At 60.6% G+C, this 18,316-nt stretch overlaps 1 protein-coding gene across 1 annotated transcript in view; it reads right to left on the bottom strand.

Moving 5' to 3' along the window:
- PAXIP1 (PAX interacting protein 1) overlaps window positions 1–17,250 on the bottom strand; it is a 28,165-nt gene extending 10,915 nt beyond the window's left edge. Inside the window, exons 1-10 of the mRNA XM_087820907.1 lie at window positions 17,170–17,250; window positions 13,650–13,784; window positions 11,654–11,697; window positions 10,282–10,345; window positions 9,595–9,708; window positions 8,165–8,776; window positions 3,282–3,888; window positions 2,719–2,813; window positions 1,407–1,502; window positions 350–487 (exon numbers count right to left, since the gene is read on the bottom strand). Of these exons, the coding sequence (XP_087677033.1) occupies window positions 350–487; window positions 1,407–1,502; window positions 2,719–2,813; window positions 3,282–3,888; window positions 8,165–8,776; window positions 9,595–9,708; window positions 10,282–10,345; window positions 11,654–11,697; window positions 13,650–13,784; window positions 17,170–17,250 (1,986 nt within the window). The remainder of the gene's footprint in view (window positions 1–349; window positions 488–1,406; window positions 1,503–2,718; window positions 2,814–3,281; window positions 3,889–8,164; window positions 8,777–9,594; window positions 9,709–10,281; window positions 10,346–11,653; window positions 11,698–13,649; window positions 13,785–17,169) is intronic.
- Between the last annotated feature and the right edge of the window lie 1,066 nt (window positions 17,251–18,316).

Below are 18,316 nucleotides of genomic sequence, written 5' to 3'. Positions count from 1 at the left end.
GGAGAAGAACAAACACAGTAAAATGCAACTTACTGCAGGGGCTCTTTCTCTCCGTTTCAGGTGCTTTCTGTGGACACGTCCATTTCCTCTCTGTCTGACACTGTGGGGGGCACCTGGGCGTGGAGTATTAGCCGGTTCTCCTCTCCCCTCACTGGCACGTTCTGAGCGACGGCCAGAGAGGACACACAACCTCTGATCAAGTCCTGCTGGTGCAAGACCTGGGCTTATCTCAGGACTGCAAACAGTGTCACAGATTCCGAAGAATCAGGCGAACACCTCCTGCGTGCGGGAGGCGCTGACTCGGGGCCCAAGACTGACCCCGAAGGGGAAAGACAGACGTTGGCCTTACGTGCTGGGAGCAGGGCTTGCCCCCCGGGGGGAAGGCCACGGGGAAGTGCAGGGCGCGGTGGGGGGGCAGCATCTTCTTCCTTTTCAGCACGGTGTTGAGCCAGTGGGCAGTGACACAGCGCTTCCGCTCCCGGACAGCCTGCGACACAGAACGGGTTGTGTGCAAGGGTCCCTGCAGGACGCAGGGAACTGCAAGGTGGCCTGTGACACAGGACAGGTTCCCTGCAGGATGCACAAGACTGCGAGGTGGCCTGTGACACAGGACAGGGTCCTTGCGAGGGTCCCCGCAGGATGCACGGAACTGCAATGTGGCCTATGACACAGGGCAGGGTCCCTGTGAGGGTCCCTGCAGGGTGCACAACACTGCAAGGTGGCAACGCTACATCCCACACTGGAAGTAAAGGAATCCCATGACGTTTAGCTCTCAATGCACTAAAGGAACAAACTGATTTTAATATCACGTGAAATGTTACCAACAAACATGAGAGAGCCTGACATGGGGGATGAAAGCAACAAATCTCATCATAACCTGGGAAGTGACTTCACAGAATAAGGAACATTTACGATCATGAAGATTAAACTCCCCACAGGAACACAGAGGGCCCCCCCGACTGATGAGGGAACGGGACTGCCGCCCACGAGTATGTCTGCACTGTGGGGTTGGTGGTCAGGAAACGCTCCACTCCCAGAGACCGGCTTCCTGGAGGCCATCTGTCGTGCACGCACTAACGGGTCTGGCACAAATAAGAGCATCTCTAAGGAAAGAGACGGGAGCTCTGGGACGTGTGCGCCCGGCCAGGCTCTGCGGACAGTCCCTCAGGGGCAGGACGTCCCAGTCCCAGTGCCACCCGCTACGTACTCGCAGCCACTCGGAGCATGAGTGGAGGGAGGTCCGCTCACCCTTAGCACCCCCGGGCTTCCCTTTCTCTCACCTCAAAGACATAGAAGCCTGGTGTCCAGTTACCTACCCACCAAGGTCAATGAAAACTACTTGTGGAGGCAGACAAGTCCTCCCCCAACCCGGTCGCTTACGACCCAGGTGCGGCTGCAGGACTCACCTGTGCAAACATCCCGCTGACCTGGCTCTCGCAGAGCAGGTGCGTGCAGCGGCTGGAAAGTGCGGGGTCCACGGTGCCGCCGTGCGCCTGGATTATCTGCGTGCACAGGACGGGGCACGGTTATAACGTTACACCACACGTCTCTTCTAAGAACGCATCATATAATTTCCCCAAAGTATAAAGACACGTGTCAGTGACGTTCATGGACACGCCCACCGAGCACCGGCATGAGAACGGACCCCACACTCAGGCTGAACTTCCGGGGGGGGGGGGGGGGGGCTGGCTCTCCTTAGGCTTCCTCGCCCTCTGTCTAGAAACGACCCTCCAGTTGTGAGCTACTTTCTGTAACAAGGCTCGTGCCTTCACCTCGTTCCCAAACTGCCATTATTCAGAGTAATCTCTGAGCCTTACGGCTTCCGTGACACGGCACAGGGACAAGGGGACAGGGCCCGGCCTCTGCCTCCCCGCCCCCCGTCTCCGCACCCCGTGTGCACTCTCCCACGGCCCCTCCCTTTCCACAGCCACATGCAGCCTCTGTTGCTGGCCTTTAAGGGTGCGCTCGGGCGTCATCTCCGCCACAGACCTTCCTTCACCTCCCGCCTCCCGCCCCACAGGCTGGCGTCCTCCTGGGACCTGTGCCGGGGGCTCGCCCTGCACCTCCTGACGGTCTCCTAGCTGTCTGTAAACGGGGCTGTTCCCTCTGCTTGTCTGTTCGTATGTGCTAGGTCCTGCCACACACCCGGGCCCCGCAGGGGTCTGAACACACCCTGCTCACAGGGGAGCTAATTCAACATCTAGAGCCACTTAAACTCATCTGTTTAAACACTTTTTGACTCAGTCCTGATCTGTGGCATTGCAAGAGAAGTGCTTACTTTTTGTTTTCTTTAAAGGCCACCACACAACACAGTAAGTAAATGGACCACAGCCCACACCTGGACCGGTGGACCATGGTCTCGTCTCACCCGGAGCCGGGACTTTCTACTTCTCGCCTCTGCAGACAGAGCGATGAAGGCAGAGAAGCTGACGGTCCCTATTCCCTGCCACCAAACACCTGACCTGACCCCCATACCCCAGTTAAGTACAAGTAAGAAGCGCCCCATAGAATCCCAGCGCTGAAAAGAACCCTAAGCATGACTGAGTCCAACACTGTCCCCGCACAGCTAAGCAAACTGGAGCCCAGAAAAGTGATCTGCCCGAGGCCAGAGAGTGTTAAGAACAAAACCCAAAACACACTCAGAACACAGGACGAGCATCTCAGGAGGCAGCCAAGGAGTGACGCTGGGAAAGGAAAACCTGCGGGTGCAGAGCTCACCCTTTTCCAGGTGGCCAGCAGCTGTTTGTCGGACATCTGCTCGGGGTAATCCGCGATGGCAAACACACACCCCAGCAAGAAGCCTTCTTCGGGGACTGGAACAGAATTGAACCAGAAAAAGAAACTCAGAGCCCCGTGAGTCCGTGAACAGAAACTTAGGAGCCCGTCCCGCGGGGGTCGGTCTGAGCTTAGGAAGTTAGTGCTGTGACCAAGATGCATCTACCTACAGCAGTGGGCGCGGGGACACCGCACACACACTGGCCTGTCTGTAAATGACTGAGAAGTGGAGCCAGCATGGCTCACGCCTGGCACTGACCGCCCGGAGCTGGTCCCCGTGGCACCGTGACGTTCCAGGGACGCCAACGCCCACGTAAACGTCTGACGTTCCAACACCGGAGACGGTGCCTGCTCCCGTCACACTCTATCCTTTCTCGGGTCCGAGGGTCACGACCCCATTTTGCTGGAATTACCTGGGTACGAACCCTTGCCCGCCCTCAAACACTCTCCAGCATTTATGCAGGTGCAAGGCTTTCGGGAGAAAGAAAAACATCCGTGTTACTGACTCTCCACTGCAGGGTCGTGTCCAAAGAGCTGGGGTGGCGGCTGCGGCTGGTGCGGCTGGTGCGGCTGGTGGGACACGTGGGGCAGGTGCGGCTGGTGCGGCTGGTGCGGCTGGTGCTGCAGGGGCTGGGGGGGCGGAGCCTGGTGCTGCAGCGCCTGCGGCGTCTGGCCCAGGTGCTGGGCCGCGTGCGTCTGCATCTGCTGCTGCTGCTGGTGGTGCAGGCGCTGCAGCTGCTGCTGCTGTAACTGCGCCAGCTGTTGCTGCTGCAGCTGGTGCAGCTGCTGCTGCAGGGCCTGCTGCTGCTGCAAGGGCTGGAGCTGCTGCGGGCGGTGCTGCTGCGGCTGCGGGAAGGGGTGCGGAGGGACTGGCTGGGGCTGCGGGAAGGGGTGCGGCGGCTGGGGCGGGATCTGCGGCGGCGGCTGGAGCTGCATGATCTGCTGGGGCGGCAGGTGCAGGACGGGGTGCGGCGACGGCTGCGGGGGCAGCTGCGGATCCGGGGCCACCTTCACCTGGCTGAACAGCACGGCGCCGGCGCCAGCGTGGCCCTGCTGGCTGTGACTCGCCTGCTGCTCCATGTGTTTCGTAGGCGCTGAGAGGGACTGTAAGATCTGGAACAGAAATGGGGCAGTCACGCACGGGCCCCGGCAGGCACTAACACCAACTAGGAGAAACAGCGTCTCTTACATCGGGGCGGGGAGCCTTCTTCCTGCCGAGGGCCACGGGGACACTTACAGCATCATTCACGTCCACACAGAATCATCAGCTTAACAATCAGCTATGGGAAAAGCTCCTAGATTCACTGAGTTTCAAATCCAGCCTGCGGCTGCCTTGGCAGGGCCAGACGCAATGATTTCGCGGGCCTGACGTTCCCCACCCGTCTTACATGGTCCTTTAATACTCAGCTAACTGGCAATAAGTAAGCAGCAGACCAGTGGAAGCCTCCCGAACAACACTGCACTTTTCTTTTGTGTTTATTAAATAGCATCAGAGCCCAGCCAGGGTGGCCCACTTGGTAGAGCACTGTCCTTGCACCCAGAGGTCACAGGTTCAATTCCCAGTCAGGGCACATGCCCAGGTTGCAGGCTTGATCCCCAGCGAGCGGTACCCAACAGGCAGCCGACCGCTGCTGCTATTTCTCATCGATGTCTCCCTCTCTCTCTCCCTTCTTCTCTAAGATAAATTTAAATATATATATATTTATTAAAAAAAACCATCACCTTCAATAGAGCAAGTGAAGTCACCCAGGAGTTAAAACTGCGCCCGTAGAGAAAGTTTCAGGGCTGAAGTGGACAAACATAAAACCCCACATGGCGATGTGTTTACAGGGCACAGCCTGACGGGCAGCAAAAGCCACGCAGGTGCTGCAGGGCGCAGCCCACTCGCCCCCACCCAGACCTTCCCTAACAGCGATGCTCAGGCACCCAGCCAAACTCGGCCTCCACCTCGCCTCCTTCCCACAGCTGCCGACTAAGATAGGGGTCCCGTGAGAGTCGGGCATGAGCCCCCCACCACCAGTGACAGCACCGGGGGGAGCCTCCCCGGACGGCAGCTCCATCAGGGCCACCAGCCTCTCCTCTACGGCCACCCTGCTCTGGGCACTGGCACCGAGGGGCAGAGCACCCACCGCAGCAGGCTTCTTTAAACGGTCAACGTTCCAGAACGGGAGCCCTCAGCCTCCCCCACCACACCCTGCAGCTCTGAGATGGACGCTTGCTTCAGACCAGGGGGAAGCCCTCGGGCCAGCTCTCCCTCGGTTCCCGCTGCCCGCCTGCCTCGCAATGACAGGCGGCAGCTGAGGGCCCTGGGGGGGGTCGGGGGCAGCTGACCGTCATCTGGATAAAACCACCTGCTCATGGTCCACTTCTTATGGTCCATGGGAACCAGAAACAGTTTACTGAAAGTCAGCACAACTTAACCCTAATCAAAGCAAACTTGTCTTTTAAAATTAACTCTAGAAATTCAATTTTAACGTAAACCAGAGCCACACAAAAATGTCACGTGTTTTAATTCTATCTTTGACTTAAAGAGACTCCAAAACGTGAAGGTTCTGCAACTTGCAAGGGGAAAGCTCCAGATTTAGTGACGAGATAATGGGGGTTAAAACTGAAATAAGTCAAACTCCAGAGCTGGGGGCCTGTTTGAAATGACCTCACAGATGAGACTCCTCCAAAAGGAGATTCTCTGCTTCAGACGCTTGCCCGCCGAGCTCTAGACAGAAACCTTTAAACAAATACGTGAGCAGCAGGACAGCTGTCTCTTCCCCAGGCCTATGGGTGTCACCAGCACCCAGCGCGGGGAGGGAATGAGCCCTGCACAGTCCACGCCCCCCCGGGCAGCGCTCTGGAGCCTGACATTTCCACAAAAAGGCAGGAGGGCAGGGGGGGACCCTGCACGTGTCTGCAGGTCAGCCGTGAGCACAACCCGGCCACTGGTCAGGTTATCACTCCACAGCTCAGGCTTTTATTTCGTATGTACGTTTTCACCCTCAAAAGTAAGCCCGTGTTGGTAACTGATGGGTGATGAGTGCCGTCTGGCACAATGGAAAGGGTCGAACCGGGGGCTGCCCCGCCATGCGCCCTGCACCCCAACCCCAGCTTCCCAAACGAGCTTATGTCAAGAGGGCCAGCAGGAGGCCTGGAGCTGGAGGCCGGCCTCTCTCCTCTCTGACTTCCCAGTGCAGCCAGGACTGGCGGGGGCCTCGTGCAGGGGCGGCCATGACCTGGGGGGCTCGGGGGGCTGGGGGATGAGCAGGACGTGGGGGCGAGCGCCCCGCGGGCCGGCGGCGGAGGGACCCCTCTGAGAACACGCAGCACTCACAGGGCGTCCGACCCTTGCCGGCCTCGGGCGGAGGGCGCGTCAGTCCTGAGGAACTGCAGGAAAGACTCTTCGTGGCTACACCCTGACCTGCCACCCTGCAAACAGCGATGTCCACGACCGTCACAACTTCCCCTGGTAGCTGCCAGTCTCTATTTAAGTCACTTAACACCGAAGGCGTTATGATACATGCCACGTGGCTCCTAACCGTTAGAAATCTGCAGTTTAAACGGGATTTTGATGGTTAGCTGTTTCCCCAGCTCCCGGTCCAGTTTTACACTGAACCTGTCTTGTTCTCTAACGTGTCAGGAACTCTCCCTTACACGCAGCAGCAGCGTCCTAAAGCTCTGACATCGCCCAGAGCCTCAGAAAGCCTCTCCGCAGCCGGCTTCCGGCGTCACACCTGCGCAGTGCTGGGCGCGCCCCCCACGTCCCCTCAGGGCAGGCGGCCCGCGGGCGAGCTCACCCCCTAAGGGCAGAGACGTGCCCAACTCTCTGCTGAAGTCACCCACTTCATTTCAAATGACATCACTTCATCTCTACGTCCAAATACAAATTCAGAGAACTTGGGGTTCAAACCAAGATCCCCTGAATTTGAAGATACATTTCCGTTTGACTTTACACGGACGGCCTCCACCCGCAATCCCTCCACGACGCGAAGGGTGGAAATCGCACTTCTGAGCACCAGGGGCTCCACACAGGACACTGGGTCCTCGCACCAGCCCCGAGGACGCCCCTCGAGGCGCACACCACTGCCTGTGGGGACCGGTCCCCCGGGACGGGCAGGGCGCCTCTCCAGACCAGCCCCCCTCCCACCTTGCCCCATCCCAGTGACCCATCACCCAGGCGGCGGCCTGGTCCCCTGCCCCAGGCTGCCTCTGACCATGGCTCCGCTCTCCCGGAAGACCCTGTGCTGGGGCCGCTGTGCGACTGTCCCACCGCCCCAAGCACCAAACGGGTCCCGTCTCCTCCCCTTCACCTCCAGCTCAGATGCCGTCTGGACAGCGGGCCCTGCTCCTCAGCCCTCGGCCACCCACTCCCTGGGCACAGGTGGTGAGGGACAGAGGGACGGACGACAGACGGGGTGCGGGAACCTCACTGAGGGAGCTGCTGGTTCCAAAGGGGCAGCAGGGGCTCAGCCATGAGGACGTCTAAGTCCCCCCCTCGCCCCCCCACATCCCCCACTCAGGCCAGAAACCCTCTCTTCAGGAAGAATCTCATGATTTGGGCAAATAAGTAACATTTTTAAAAACTATTTGGACCCAACTACATGTGTCAGGCAGAGTGTGACCCGTCAGCAAATCCACCACACCCCCAAAATCACTAAAACTCGCCGAGCTCCCAGCACACACCTGCTTCCGTCCCCACCGGGCCGGGATCCCAGGTGTGCATCCCAGGTGTGCATCCCAGGTGTGCATCCCGGCCGCATGCTGGGCGTGGTCGCCATGGTCACCAACCCAAGCTGGGCTCTAGCCAGGGGGGCAACACCGTCCTCCAGAGTCTCTATCAGCTGTTCCAAAACCCTCTGCTCTCCTCAAATCCCTGACTCCCCCTCCTGCCTCACTCCCACCGGACTATGGAGCCCGCCCCCCAGGCCCCAGAGAGCCATGTACTGTCTACTCGGGGCTCGGCCCGCGGGAGGGAGGAGAGGACATGTTTTACGCAGGTCTGACCAATAGAGACCAAACCACCATCACAGCTGTCGTCCCGCGATTTCTAACAGGACGCGTGCACCTGGCCCCCAACCCGAGCCCGGGGTCCTCCTCACGTGGGCCACGCGGACCCTCCGGCAGGGCCTGGGCGTCTTCCCAGCCCTCGCTCCCTCCCCTGAGTTCGGGTCTCGCTTTCTTTTCTTACAACACAGTGAATTCACGCACCCGGGATGAACAGTCCAGCACAGGGAGTGTCAGCAACACTGTCCTAACTACGGACGGTGTCGGACGGTTACTGGACGTGTCGGGGGATCACTGTGTGAAGCACGTGGCTGGCTGACCACGTGGCTGCAACCAATACAAAACCACACTGCAAGTAAACTGTCAGGAAAGAAACTAAATTTAGAGGCAGACTCACGTGCGCCACGTTGGAGGGCCGGCCCATCTGCTGGATGTCCGCGCTGTTGGTGATGTTCCTCAGCGTCCGCACGGCGGGGCTCCAGGCCGCCAGCATCTCCGGCCGATCTGAGCTCTGGAGGCTGGGCCCCGCGGCCATCAGGCCCCCGCGGCCATCGGGGGGCAGGATGCCCCCGGGCACGGGCGGCACGTTGGCACACAGGTTGATGAGGCCGGGCTCCTTGCCCGCGGGCAGCCTGCGCTTCGCCGCCGCCACCTGGGGGACTTCCGCGGGCGTCCAGTTCAGGTTCCTCTCCTGTTTCTCGGGGGACGAGTCTGAGGAATCGTCGAACATCAGCTCCCCCTTGGCCTTCTCGGGGTTCGACTTGGGTGAGAACTGCTGGTCCCCCGACGGGGACCCCTCCCGCGAGCTGGCCGGGCTCGACTTGTCGTCAGTGCTGCCCTCGGGGGAGTCGCGCTCCTGTTCCTCCCCCGCCTCCTCCTCCTCGTAGACGATCAGGCGGGGGTGATAGGGCGCTTCCTCCTTTCTGCTTTTCTCCGCCACGCAGTCCAGCACCCAGTCGGGGGTCACGATTCTGATGCTCGCCCGCCGCAGGGCGCAGGAGTACTTCTCCTAGGAGAGGGCACAGCCGCACAGCGGTCAGCCCGGCCCAGCCCCGGCTCCCGCGGCTCTGTCAGGGCCCCTCCCGCGCGCTCCTCTCCTCGGAGGACAGGCCCAGGTGAGCCCCGTCCCAGTGACCCCAGGAACTCATGCCTGCGACAGTCGGCTCATCAAAGACTTTGTTTAAAATTAACTTTCATGAAGGATGTTACAGATACAAGAGCTGAGCTGGGAATCCCAGGGACCGTTCTCCACGCAGGAAGGGACCTGCTGGGTTCCCACGTCCTTGCTGTGCGCGGGTTGCAAGGGCGGTCAGGCGCTGTCCGCATTTCCCCAAGGCCCCGGGGAGGCGCTGCTGACCTGCAGTGGCCGGGCCCACCTGGGGGAGCCAACCCCCAGGCCACCAGTGTTCGGGGACGGGAGCCCTGTGGCTTCTCTGTCTCGATTACACAAGAAGTCACCAAACGCGGGCTTGTGATTATATTCGGACGAGGCCTTTAAGAACTGTGGCTAAAAACGTATCTTTTCACAAATGAAAATGAACTGAAGTTCTACTGGACTTGAAGGAACCTCTGCAGGTGCAAAACACTTTCCTATTTTCTCCATGAAATAGACCCAATTTTCTCTGTACTTGGACGTCCCGCCCGGCTCCAAATAAAGTTTACAATCCCCTCACGTCCTCTGTGGGAGAACGCTCGGTGTAAGTGACGTCAGGTACCCTAACCAGCGGGGACGGGTGGACTCGAGTGATTAACGTAAAAGAAGCCAAAGACGGACGTGACTCCCGGACACGACAGGCGACATAAAGGACACGCACAGGAGGCGCTTACCCCCTTGGGCTCCGGGACGACTAGGTGGGTGCACTTCTTGTTGAGGCTCAGCTGGCAGGCGCCGCCGTAGAAGGTGAGCAGGGCCCACAGGGCGCTCCGGTCTTCAGGGGACACCTGGCAAGTAGAAACCGGGCGCCCGTCACACAGTTGGTCTGGGCTTGTCTGTCTGTCCACTTTATCATTAAAACACATCGTGACGCCCGGCCGGGCGTAGCTCAGCAGTTGAGAGTCGACCTATGAACCAGGAGGTCAGGGTTCGATTCCCAGTCAGGGCACAGGCCCGGGTTACAGGCTGGATCCCCAGCAGGGGGCGAGCAGGAGGCGGCCGATCCATGACTCTCATCATTGATGTTTCTCTCTCCATCTCCCTTCCTCTCTCTAAAACCAATATAAACATATTTAAATAAAAGAAAATTCTCTTTATTCCTGACTTTCCCTTGTCATAATTTCAAATTTACTATCTTTTCATTTTCAAGTTTTAGATCTTGGCAACTCTTTAGATTAGAAAGACGATGTCACCCAGCAAAACAACATGTTAAAACAAAGTGTGAATATCCACGTGACTGTGTGTCACACGGTCGTACTGAACGTGCGGCTCGGCAAACGGCTTCTCTACGCTTCATGTATGAACAGGTCCCAGTCCTGCCACACGGCCTAACACAGGGGGCACTGCATGCGGCTTCTTACCTGAGACAAGCAGGCAGTGACTCCAAAAAAGGTCTGACAGGACTCGGGAGAAAAGCCGCTTACTCTGGAGGAGTTATTAAGATTCCAATGCGGTGAGATCAGCGCCTCCTGTATTTCAATAACAGACCCCCCTCCCATCCACTAACAGAAGAGATGGACCCAAGGTGGCCAGCGTGCAGATGACCGGGAGAGAGGAGGTAACACACAGGGGGAGCCTGCCTGCAGGGAGCCCTGCAGACCCCAACCTCGTGCCTCCAGGCCTATTGCCACGCTCCTGCCTGGGCCCAGAGACCCCCAGCTTCCAAGTACTTGGCAAAGCAGGAACAAGGGAAGGCCGGGGGGCGTGGCCCCGAGTCCCTCTCTGATCCCGCAGCCTCTCCAGGACGGGCCAGTGAGTGCTGGAAGACAAGGCCTTCCGAAGGGCCCTGCCTGATCCACACAGCACTGACCTCATCTGCAGAAGGACCCCCACGTCCAGTCTTCCTTACCTATGTTCATAAAGAAAACAAACTCCCCCAAACAAATCCAAAACCCCAAGCCTTTTAACCCTCTAGAATGTGGATGAGACATCCAGGATTTCTAAGCTGGACTTGCTCAAGCTCTGCAGGTCATCCAAGAACTTCCTGTCCACTGAGGTCCCTGTGAACCCTTAATGCAGAAAGACGCCCTCCATCCGCGTTGATTCGATAGTAGCAAGCGCATCCCCAAGATCTACCTGGCCCAGCGCAGAACAGAGTGGGCTGCGTGGCGTCAGCTCCCGCCGGGCCTACAGGTTCAACAGCATGACCTCAGGCGCCCTTAAGTCTCCAAATCCAGCTCTGCCCAAGTGACTCTCTGAGGAAGGGAGCCGCGCGCTTTCAGGTGACGCAGGAGCCAGAGGCCTAGAGGATGAGCCGGGGCCTCGGGCCTGACAGCTGGCCCAGCTCAGGGGGACCCGCGTGCCAGTCACACCCGGGGGCTGAGGGGCAGGCTCGAGGTCTTGTCCACCCTCTGGGGCAGCGCCCAGCCCAGGCAGGGGCTCTGCTGTACTGAACTAGCAAACCTCCACCAGCGTAGTCAGAGTGACAACGATGCTATCGGGCTGACACGTTCTCGTGGCCCTGTCCCTGTCTAGTCTTCAAACAATTCACCATTTGGCTCAAGGAGACTTAAAAACTATCCATCTAACTAGACATCTCGTAAACTGAGGTTGGGAGGAGCAGGGCCCAGAGCCGAGACAGCCACGGCCGCAGGACACGGATCAGGACGCAGGACGGGAGACGGCAGGGACAGGGTGCACACGACACAGTTCCCGCCCTGAACCCACTTCCCGCCCAGGAGCTGTGGCTTCGGGCCTCAATTCTCCTCCCCCTTCCTTCCCCAAAAAGGATACGGCAGGAGGGCTCCGCACTGCACCGACAGGACCACCCAGGACGGCTGCAGAGAGAAGGGGCTCGGTCACGGAGGGTCAACTCACCATCCGAGTGACACCACACTGCCAGTGCTGCCTCTGGAGACTAAAGGCTGGGCCGTAAAGGGCCACGCGGCACCCGGGCCTCAGGGCCAAAGGCTGGCTGTGAACGCCCGAAGAGAAAAGCCCAAAATTACGCACAAAAATGTAATTCCAGCCCTGGCCCGTGTGGCTCAGTTGGTTCAGCATCACCCCCTACACCAAAAGGTCACAGGTTCCATTCCCCGTCAGGGCACGTGCCCGGGCTGCAGGCTCCGTCCTGGCGGGTGGGTGCATTGTGGGGGCAACCAATCGACGTTTCTCTCTCTCCTTCCTTCTCCCTTCCTCTCTCTCTAAAGTCAATAAATATGCATTTTTTTAAAAACTTAACTCCAGCCCAGCTGGGCGTGGCTCAGCGGCTGAGCATCGACCTGGAATCCAGGCGATCGGGGTTCGATTCCCGGTCAGGGCACATGCCCGGGTTGTGGGTTTGATCAATGACTCTCTCATCATTGATGTTTCTGTCTCTCTCTCTCCCTCTCCTTTTCTCTCTCTGAAATCAATAAAGATATATTTTAAAAAATAAATAAAATAAAAACTTAACTCCACGTTTACACACAGCTAGAGACTCTGACCTCCCAACTAAGGGCCACCCTGCCCCTCCCCGGCCAGCGTGGACCAGCCCCCTCCTAAGTCCTTCCTGATCCTGAGTCCAGTCGGGCCTCAGCTCAGTCTCTTCCGTGAGGCCGGACAGGTACAAGGTCAGTAAACCATAGGAGGTGATTCTTTATGAATTCTAAAACGCAGACTAACTATAAAATCCTGGGTTAATCACCACATTTTGGGGTAACCAATACTTTTTAAAAATCACCTTACCCTACGCTTTTATATTTAACTTTGAGAATTATATGAATCACCATCCTGATGACTCTGCTTCACGAAATCTGTATATAAAATCCCAGCGATGCCCATTTAGCCAGCGGCTTCCAGAAACTTCTGCCAGCTGAAACGCACACACTCACGCTTCAGTTCCCTCGGCAGACAGTTACTGAGACCCCACTCTGTGGCAGGGACGGTGAGGCCCCGGCTACGACGCGAGGAACGGACACGCAGCCGCTCTCGGGCGACCGGCGTCTGAGCTAAGACCCTCACAGCTTCTGCTGCTGCCTCAGGACAGCCAAGTGCCCTCGTCCCTTTTGTAGGCGACACCAACTTTTCAGCATAAGTTTACCCTCTGCAAACAGTGTAGGAACATCCAACACTTTATAAAAGAGAGACTGGCTCTCCTCGGGATAATTACTGCACGGACATGCGATCATTTTGCCAGATTCTGGGCCAACATGCCGGGTAAGGAATGAGCGGGAAGAAACCCCGTCCAGAGCCCGGTCACGTCGTCTGACTCTAGTCGCGTTCCCGGGAATCAGGAACCTGTGCGGTGACCCTGGCTTTGACCCCTGCACTCAGACGCCCTCAGGCGGCCGAGCCATTCCCAGCAGCAGCCCTAGAGCTGCTCAGAGCCTCTCGGCTGCCCAGTGCTTCTGGGCATCCCTGTCAGTGTCCCGAGGGTTCTCGGAGCCAGGGCAATGCCGTATCACAGGGCTAGGGGGCAACGGGGGACAGCGGAGAGGGACAGCTGTGAAGGGGGTTCACGGGCTGCAGGGGGGCCCCGGAAGGAAGCCAACTCTCGGAAAGGACCCTCATGACTCAGTCTGTGTCTGGGGTGGTTGGTCACAGGGACTCCAGCCCGGGTGTCGCTGAGAGCTTCTCGCTGAAGGGCGCGCATTGCTCAGTCCTGCCTTCTCCTCCTTCCCGCCTTGGTTTGGGCAAGTTAGACATAAATGTAAACATCCCGGCTTACGTACATGTACGTTATAAATCAGGGGTATCACCCACATACAAGTGCCATTTCAGGGGGTGGCACAAAACACCTGCTACCGACCTTCACGACAGGTAAGTCAAAGACCTCGCGGGCCTCCCCGACCTCCGGGTTGTCCCCGTCCTCCGAGATGATGTGTGAGGCCAGTGCGTTGTAGGACACTTCCTTAGCCTTCCCAGCCTTGAGGAGCTGGATCACCTTAAGAGAAACCACGCACATTAAAAAGGAAAACGCCGTGTTTCGCTCTCGGGTTACAGACTAGTGTGAACGACGGACACTCTGAAGAAAAGCGCACCACGTCCCCTCACACCTCTTACTGAGTCGTAGTCACGGAAACATTTGGGGACAATCAAAAGCAGCAACTCTTGGTTCACAGACCGAGTAGGGAGGTACCGTGAGCCAGGTGCCACACAGGGTCCCTGAGCTGAGGGCAGCACCGACGGACACCCAGGATGCAGCCCCGCGCAGGGTGTTCGCCGCCAGTGGGAAAGGACCGGGAGGGACACAGCAGGTTCCCGACTGGACACCACAGGACCTGAACTCTGGCCTGTGTTAAACCTGGTCCCATGGCATGTCCTTTCGCTGTAGGTCCGAGAGCCTATCGAGGACATTGAGGACTCACTGGACCTGGGCAGATCCTTGTGAATTTAAGGGAATTAGCGAGGCAAAAACATGCTGCGCCGTGGGGAGGGCCGCGCTCACACGGGGCTGGTGAGCAAGGATCGCTCTGCACGCGCTTTCTTCTGTGCTACGCAACTTTATTCTGAAATAAAATACAGGGTGTCCCGGGAAGACAGGAGGATCTTAAGCAGGTAAGTCACGATCAGGTTTTGCAGAAAGGTGACTGTCAGCGTCAGAGACTGGACTGGGACAGCTGCACGACTGGGCCAGCCGACCTGGGAGGAGCGGCTGCAATAACCAAGTGATGGGACAGGTATGTGACCTGAAGGAACGTCGCCAGGGGTAGGAAGAAGACATGGGTGAGAGACCTAGCAGGAGGTGGTGACTTCAGTGACTGCAAGGGGTGTAGGTGCAGGAGGAAAGAATAAAGTAAGTGCTGGGAACCACGGGGACCAACCCGGAGGCCAGAGCACAGGGCGGAGCAGGGGCGGGGCAAGAAGGAAGTTTCCTTTAGGCCCCGCCCTGCTGCAGGTGCCTAAGCAAGATCTAGAGACATCCAGCAAGATCTCGTTAGAGACCCAGGTCCCACTGCTGGGGGTCCTCAGCAGGTGAGAGAGGGCCGGGCTCCGGGAGTGCAGGAGGGGATCAGAGACCACGGACCAGGGAGGCAGGTGCAGCTCCAGGGCCACCACCCACAAGGGGGTGAATTTGGTGCCCACACAGCTGGGTTTGCCCACAAGTGGGACAACCTCTGTAGGATACTTTACTGACCACCAACAGAACTGGAGCAGATGCCAATATTTGTTTAATGAATGAAAGTACCACAGACACACGAGCCACAGACCAGCTCACTTTCTTTAGGCCCCGGACCTTCAAGCGCCCAACCTGTCTCAGTCTGTTTCTTTATCACCCTCCAGTCTGCTCTGGATCCTACTGCCCTTTCTGAGTCCGGAGATGTCATCCTCTCCCCGCTGCCTACAAACCACCAAGTCACCCGTGTCCCACATACTCGCACATGCCCAGCACAGACCCATGCCCTGGCCCTCCTCTGCTTCCTTTCACCGCCTGGTTTCTTAAAACTACAGGCAGCCTTTTGGTCTCCACATCCTCGCTTCCCACTCGCTCTTCAACTCACGGCCGCCCGGACTCTCCCAGCGGCATCACTGCCGACGCTTACAGGGCTCATGTGGACTCTGAGGACGCCCGAGGCGCTGGCCTGTCCAGTCCCCACGCTGCCAATCCCTGCCTCACAGACGCGCCTCGGCTCACTCTGCTCCATACACAACCACCCGACATCTCCCAGGCACACAGATGCCGACTCTCCTCAGCACGCAGCCCACCAGGACCCACCGGAGACGACACCTACGCTGAAACATCTCAGTGGTGCCTTCCCCGGCACCCCCAGCACCTGGCACCTGCTACAGCGTCCTCAGGTGTGTGACCTGCTCTGCCCACCGCCACCCAGGAGACCCACCTCTCCGTTACACCTGCGCCCAGTGGGATGCCTGACATGCACTAGGTGTTCAACGGGTCCACTTTCTGAGTCCCCACTGATAGGACTCAGACAATCAGCCGTTCTGGCTCTAAGCTTTTTAGAAAACAAACTGTTGCAGATCCAAGTGGTTTGTGAAGGACATTTCTAAGCACTTAGGTTTGACTTATAGTTGAGCAACTATGGTCTGACATCAGCTGGTTCCGGGTTTTAAGTAGCATTGGGTTCGAGTCCCTTTGGAGAACCTGGTCTTAATATGAGATGGGGGGCTGGGGGGAGGGGGGAGGAAAGCGAGGGGTTAGAGGACAGGCAGTTATCAGCACTGGGAAAAGTAACCGCTGCTACAGGCCTGCATTCTCTCTCCCTGGGGTCAGAACCTGTTTCTGTCCACATTCAAAGCCAAAGTCTCTTCCCCCTACAGGTGCAGAGGGAGGGTCACCGGGGGGCACCCGGGGGGAGTCTGGTTCCAAAGACACCCGTGCACAGCCCCTAGGAGGCCAAGGCCACTGGGCCTTCCTGCCAGCCTTCCTTTCACGCCAACCGCGTGCACTCTCCCCGCGCCCCAGCCTGGGCTCACCAGGCGCCTAAAGCGTAAAGGGAGAGGGGGTGTCGGAAGCTGAACCCGAAGGGGCTCTGCAGCTAGGACCTGCCTGCACCGGGGCGAGCACTCGGGAGAGGCTCGGGGAGACCCACAGCGGCCTCTGGCACGGCGCAGCCCACGGGACAGCTTCAAAGGCTGAGCTCCGCGGTGCCACCGGGTCCCCTCCGCATTCACCGGGTCATTCGCCCCAAGCCGGCGGCGGAGCTGGACCGCGCGGGCGCTGCAGGGCGCGCGCCTCGGTGCACCCCGATGACAGGTGCACCCCGAGGACAGCCGGGGCTGCCGGCGACGCCCCGCCCCGCTCCCCCCCCCCCCCCCGCCCGGCGGACCCGCAGCTCCGGGAGCCAGGCTCCGGGGCCAGAGCCCGCAGCGCGGAGACGCGCGGGTCCCATTCCCGCCCGCGAGGGGGCGGGAAGCGCGCTCCAGGGGCGGGGGCTTCAAGGTCCGGCGACGGGGCGGCGACCAGCGGCGCCAGGCCCCAGGAGGACTCGGGGACACGAGCGAGAGGAGCTCGGGCGCTGACCGCCACCCACGTGCTCTCCCCCCGCCCGGGCGCACCCGAGGGTCCCGCAGACGCGCCCTCCGTCCCCTCCCGGGGTGGCGCAGACCCGCCCCCGGGTCCCCTCCCGGCGCCGGCAGACACCCCGGGTCCCCCACGAGGGCTGGCAGACACCCCGGGTCCCTCCCGAGGGCCCAGCAGACACCCCGGGTCCCCCCCCGGGCGCGGGCCCCAGGCCTGCTCGGCGCCAGGCGGCCCGGCCTCCGCGCAGCAGCTGGGGGACCGGGCGCGGGCCCCGACGACCTGCGGCCGAGCGCGCGCCCGCGGCGGGAGCGGGGCCGGGCCGGGGACGCGGCGGGCGGCGCGGTACCTGCGGGTCGAGGTCGCCCACCGCGTAGTACTTGACCTCCCGGAACATGTCCTCGGGAACCTGGGGCGCCTGGTCCGCCATGGTGGCGGCGGCCTGGGGGCTCGGCGGCGGCTCCCGCCCCGGCCCGCGGGCCAAGTCCCCTGCGGCGCGGCCCGGCCGGTGCTGCGAGTCGGCCCCGCTCCCCCGCCCTCCGGCCCCGCCCGCGCGGAGCCCCCAGCGCGGGAGCCGCGCGCGCCTGCGGGACGCACCATCCGCGGGCCGCCGGGGGGGTGGCCGAGGGGCGGGCGGCCGGCCCCACAACGCCCGGCGCCCCCGCTGCGACCCGCGGGTCGGGGAACACGGCTCCCGCGCAGCCCGCTCCCGGGACAGGGCGCCCCGTGGGCGCCGCTCCCCCGCCAGCGGGCCCCGGGACGCGGGGACACGCGCGCCCCCCCCCCGTACGGGCGGAGTGGGCCGGTCCCGGGAGGAGGGAACGCGAGGCCCCGCCCTTCGGCACGCGCGGCCAGCGTGCGGCGCATGCGCGCGGCGCCGGGGGCGGGGCGAGGGGGCGGGGCCGGCGACGGCGGCCGGAGCGGGGCCGGAGCGCCCGGAACTCGGGCGGGGAGCGGAGCGGCGGCTGCCCTCCGACCGGCCCGAGGTGTCGCCCCCGCCCTGCGGCCGAGGAAGGCGGGGTCCCGGCTGGAGCGGGCCAAGTCGGGGTGCGGACGCCACGAGCTGACCGCGGTGCCCCGGTGCCCCGGCCTGGCCGGGCCGGTGGGCGTCTCCTCGGCAGCCCCCCCCCGCCCCCCGAACCCCACTCTCGCCGGGACCTGCGCTGTGGGCCTGAGCCCCGCTCACCTCCCTGCAGAGCCCCTGACGACACGGCAGTGACGTAGTCCCGTTCTGACGTCACCCTACCTGCAGGGCTGTGACTTCTTACTGCTGTGACGTCACCCCTCGACGCCATCCCGTCCGCAAGGTGGGGACGTATTGCTTTTCTGATGCCCCCACGCCCTGTACGCAAGGTCGTGACGCGTTCTCGCCCTGATGTCATCCTGTCTGCAGGGGTGTGACGTGTTCTCTGACGTCATCCAGCCCCGAGGCGGTGACGTGTACCCGCTCTGAGGTCGTCTTTTCCGCATGGTGTTGCTGTGTTCCCGCTCTGACG

The sequence above is a fragment of the Miniopterus natalensis genome, chromosome 10 (assembly GCF_054644295.1).
Source record: "Miniopterus natalensis isolate mMinNat1 chromosome 10, mMinNat1.hap1, whole genome shotgun sequence".
Lineage (NCBI taxonomy): Eukaryota > Metazoa > Chordata > Mammalia > Chiroptera > Miniopteridae > Miniopterus > Miniopterus natalensis.
This window is presented reverse-complemented; position numbering and strand designations above follow the sequence as displayed.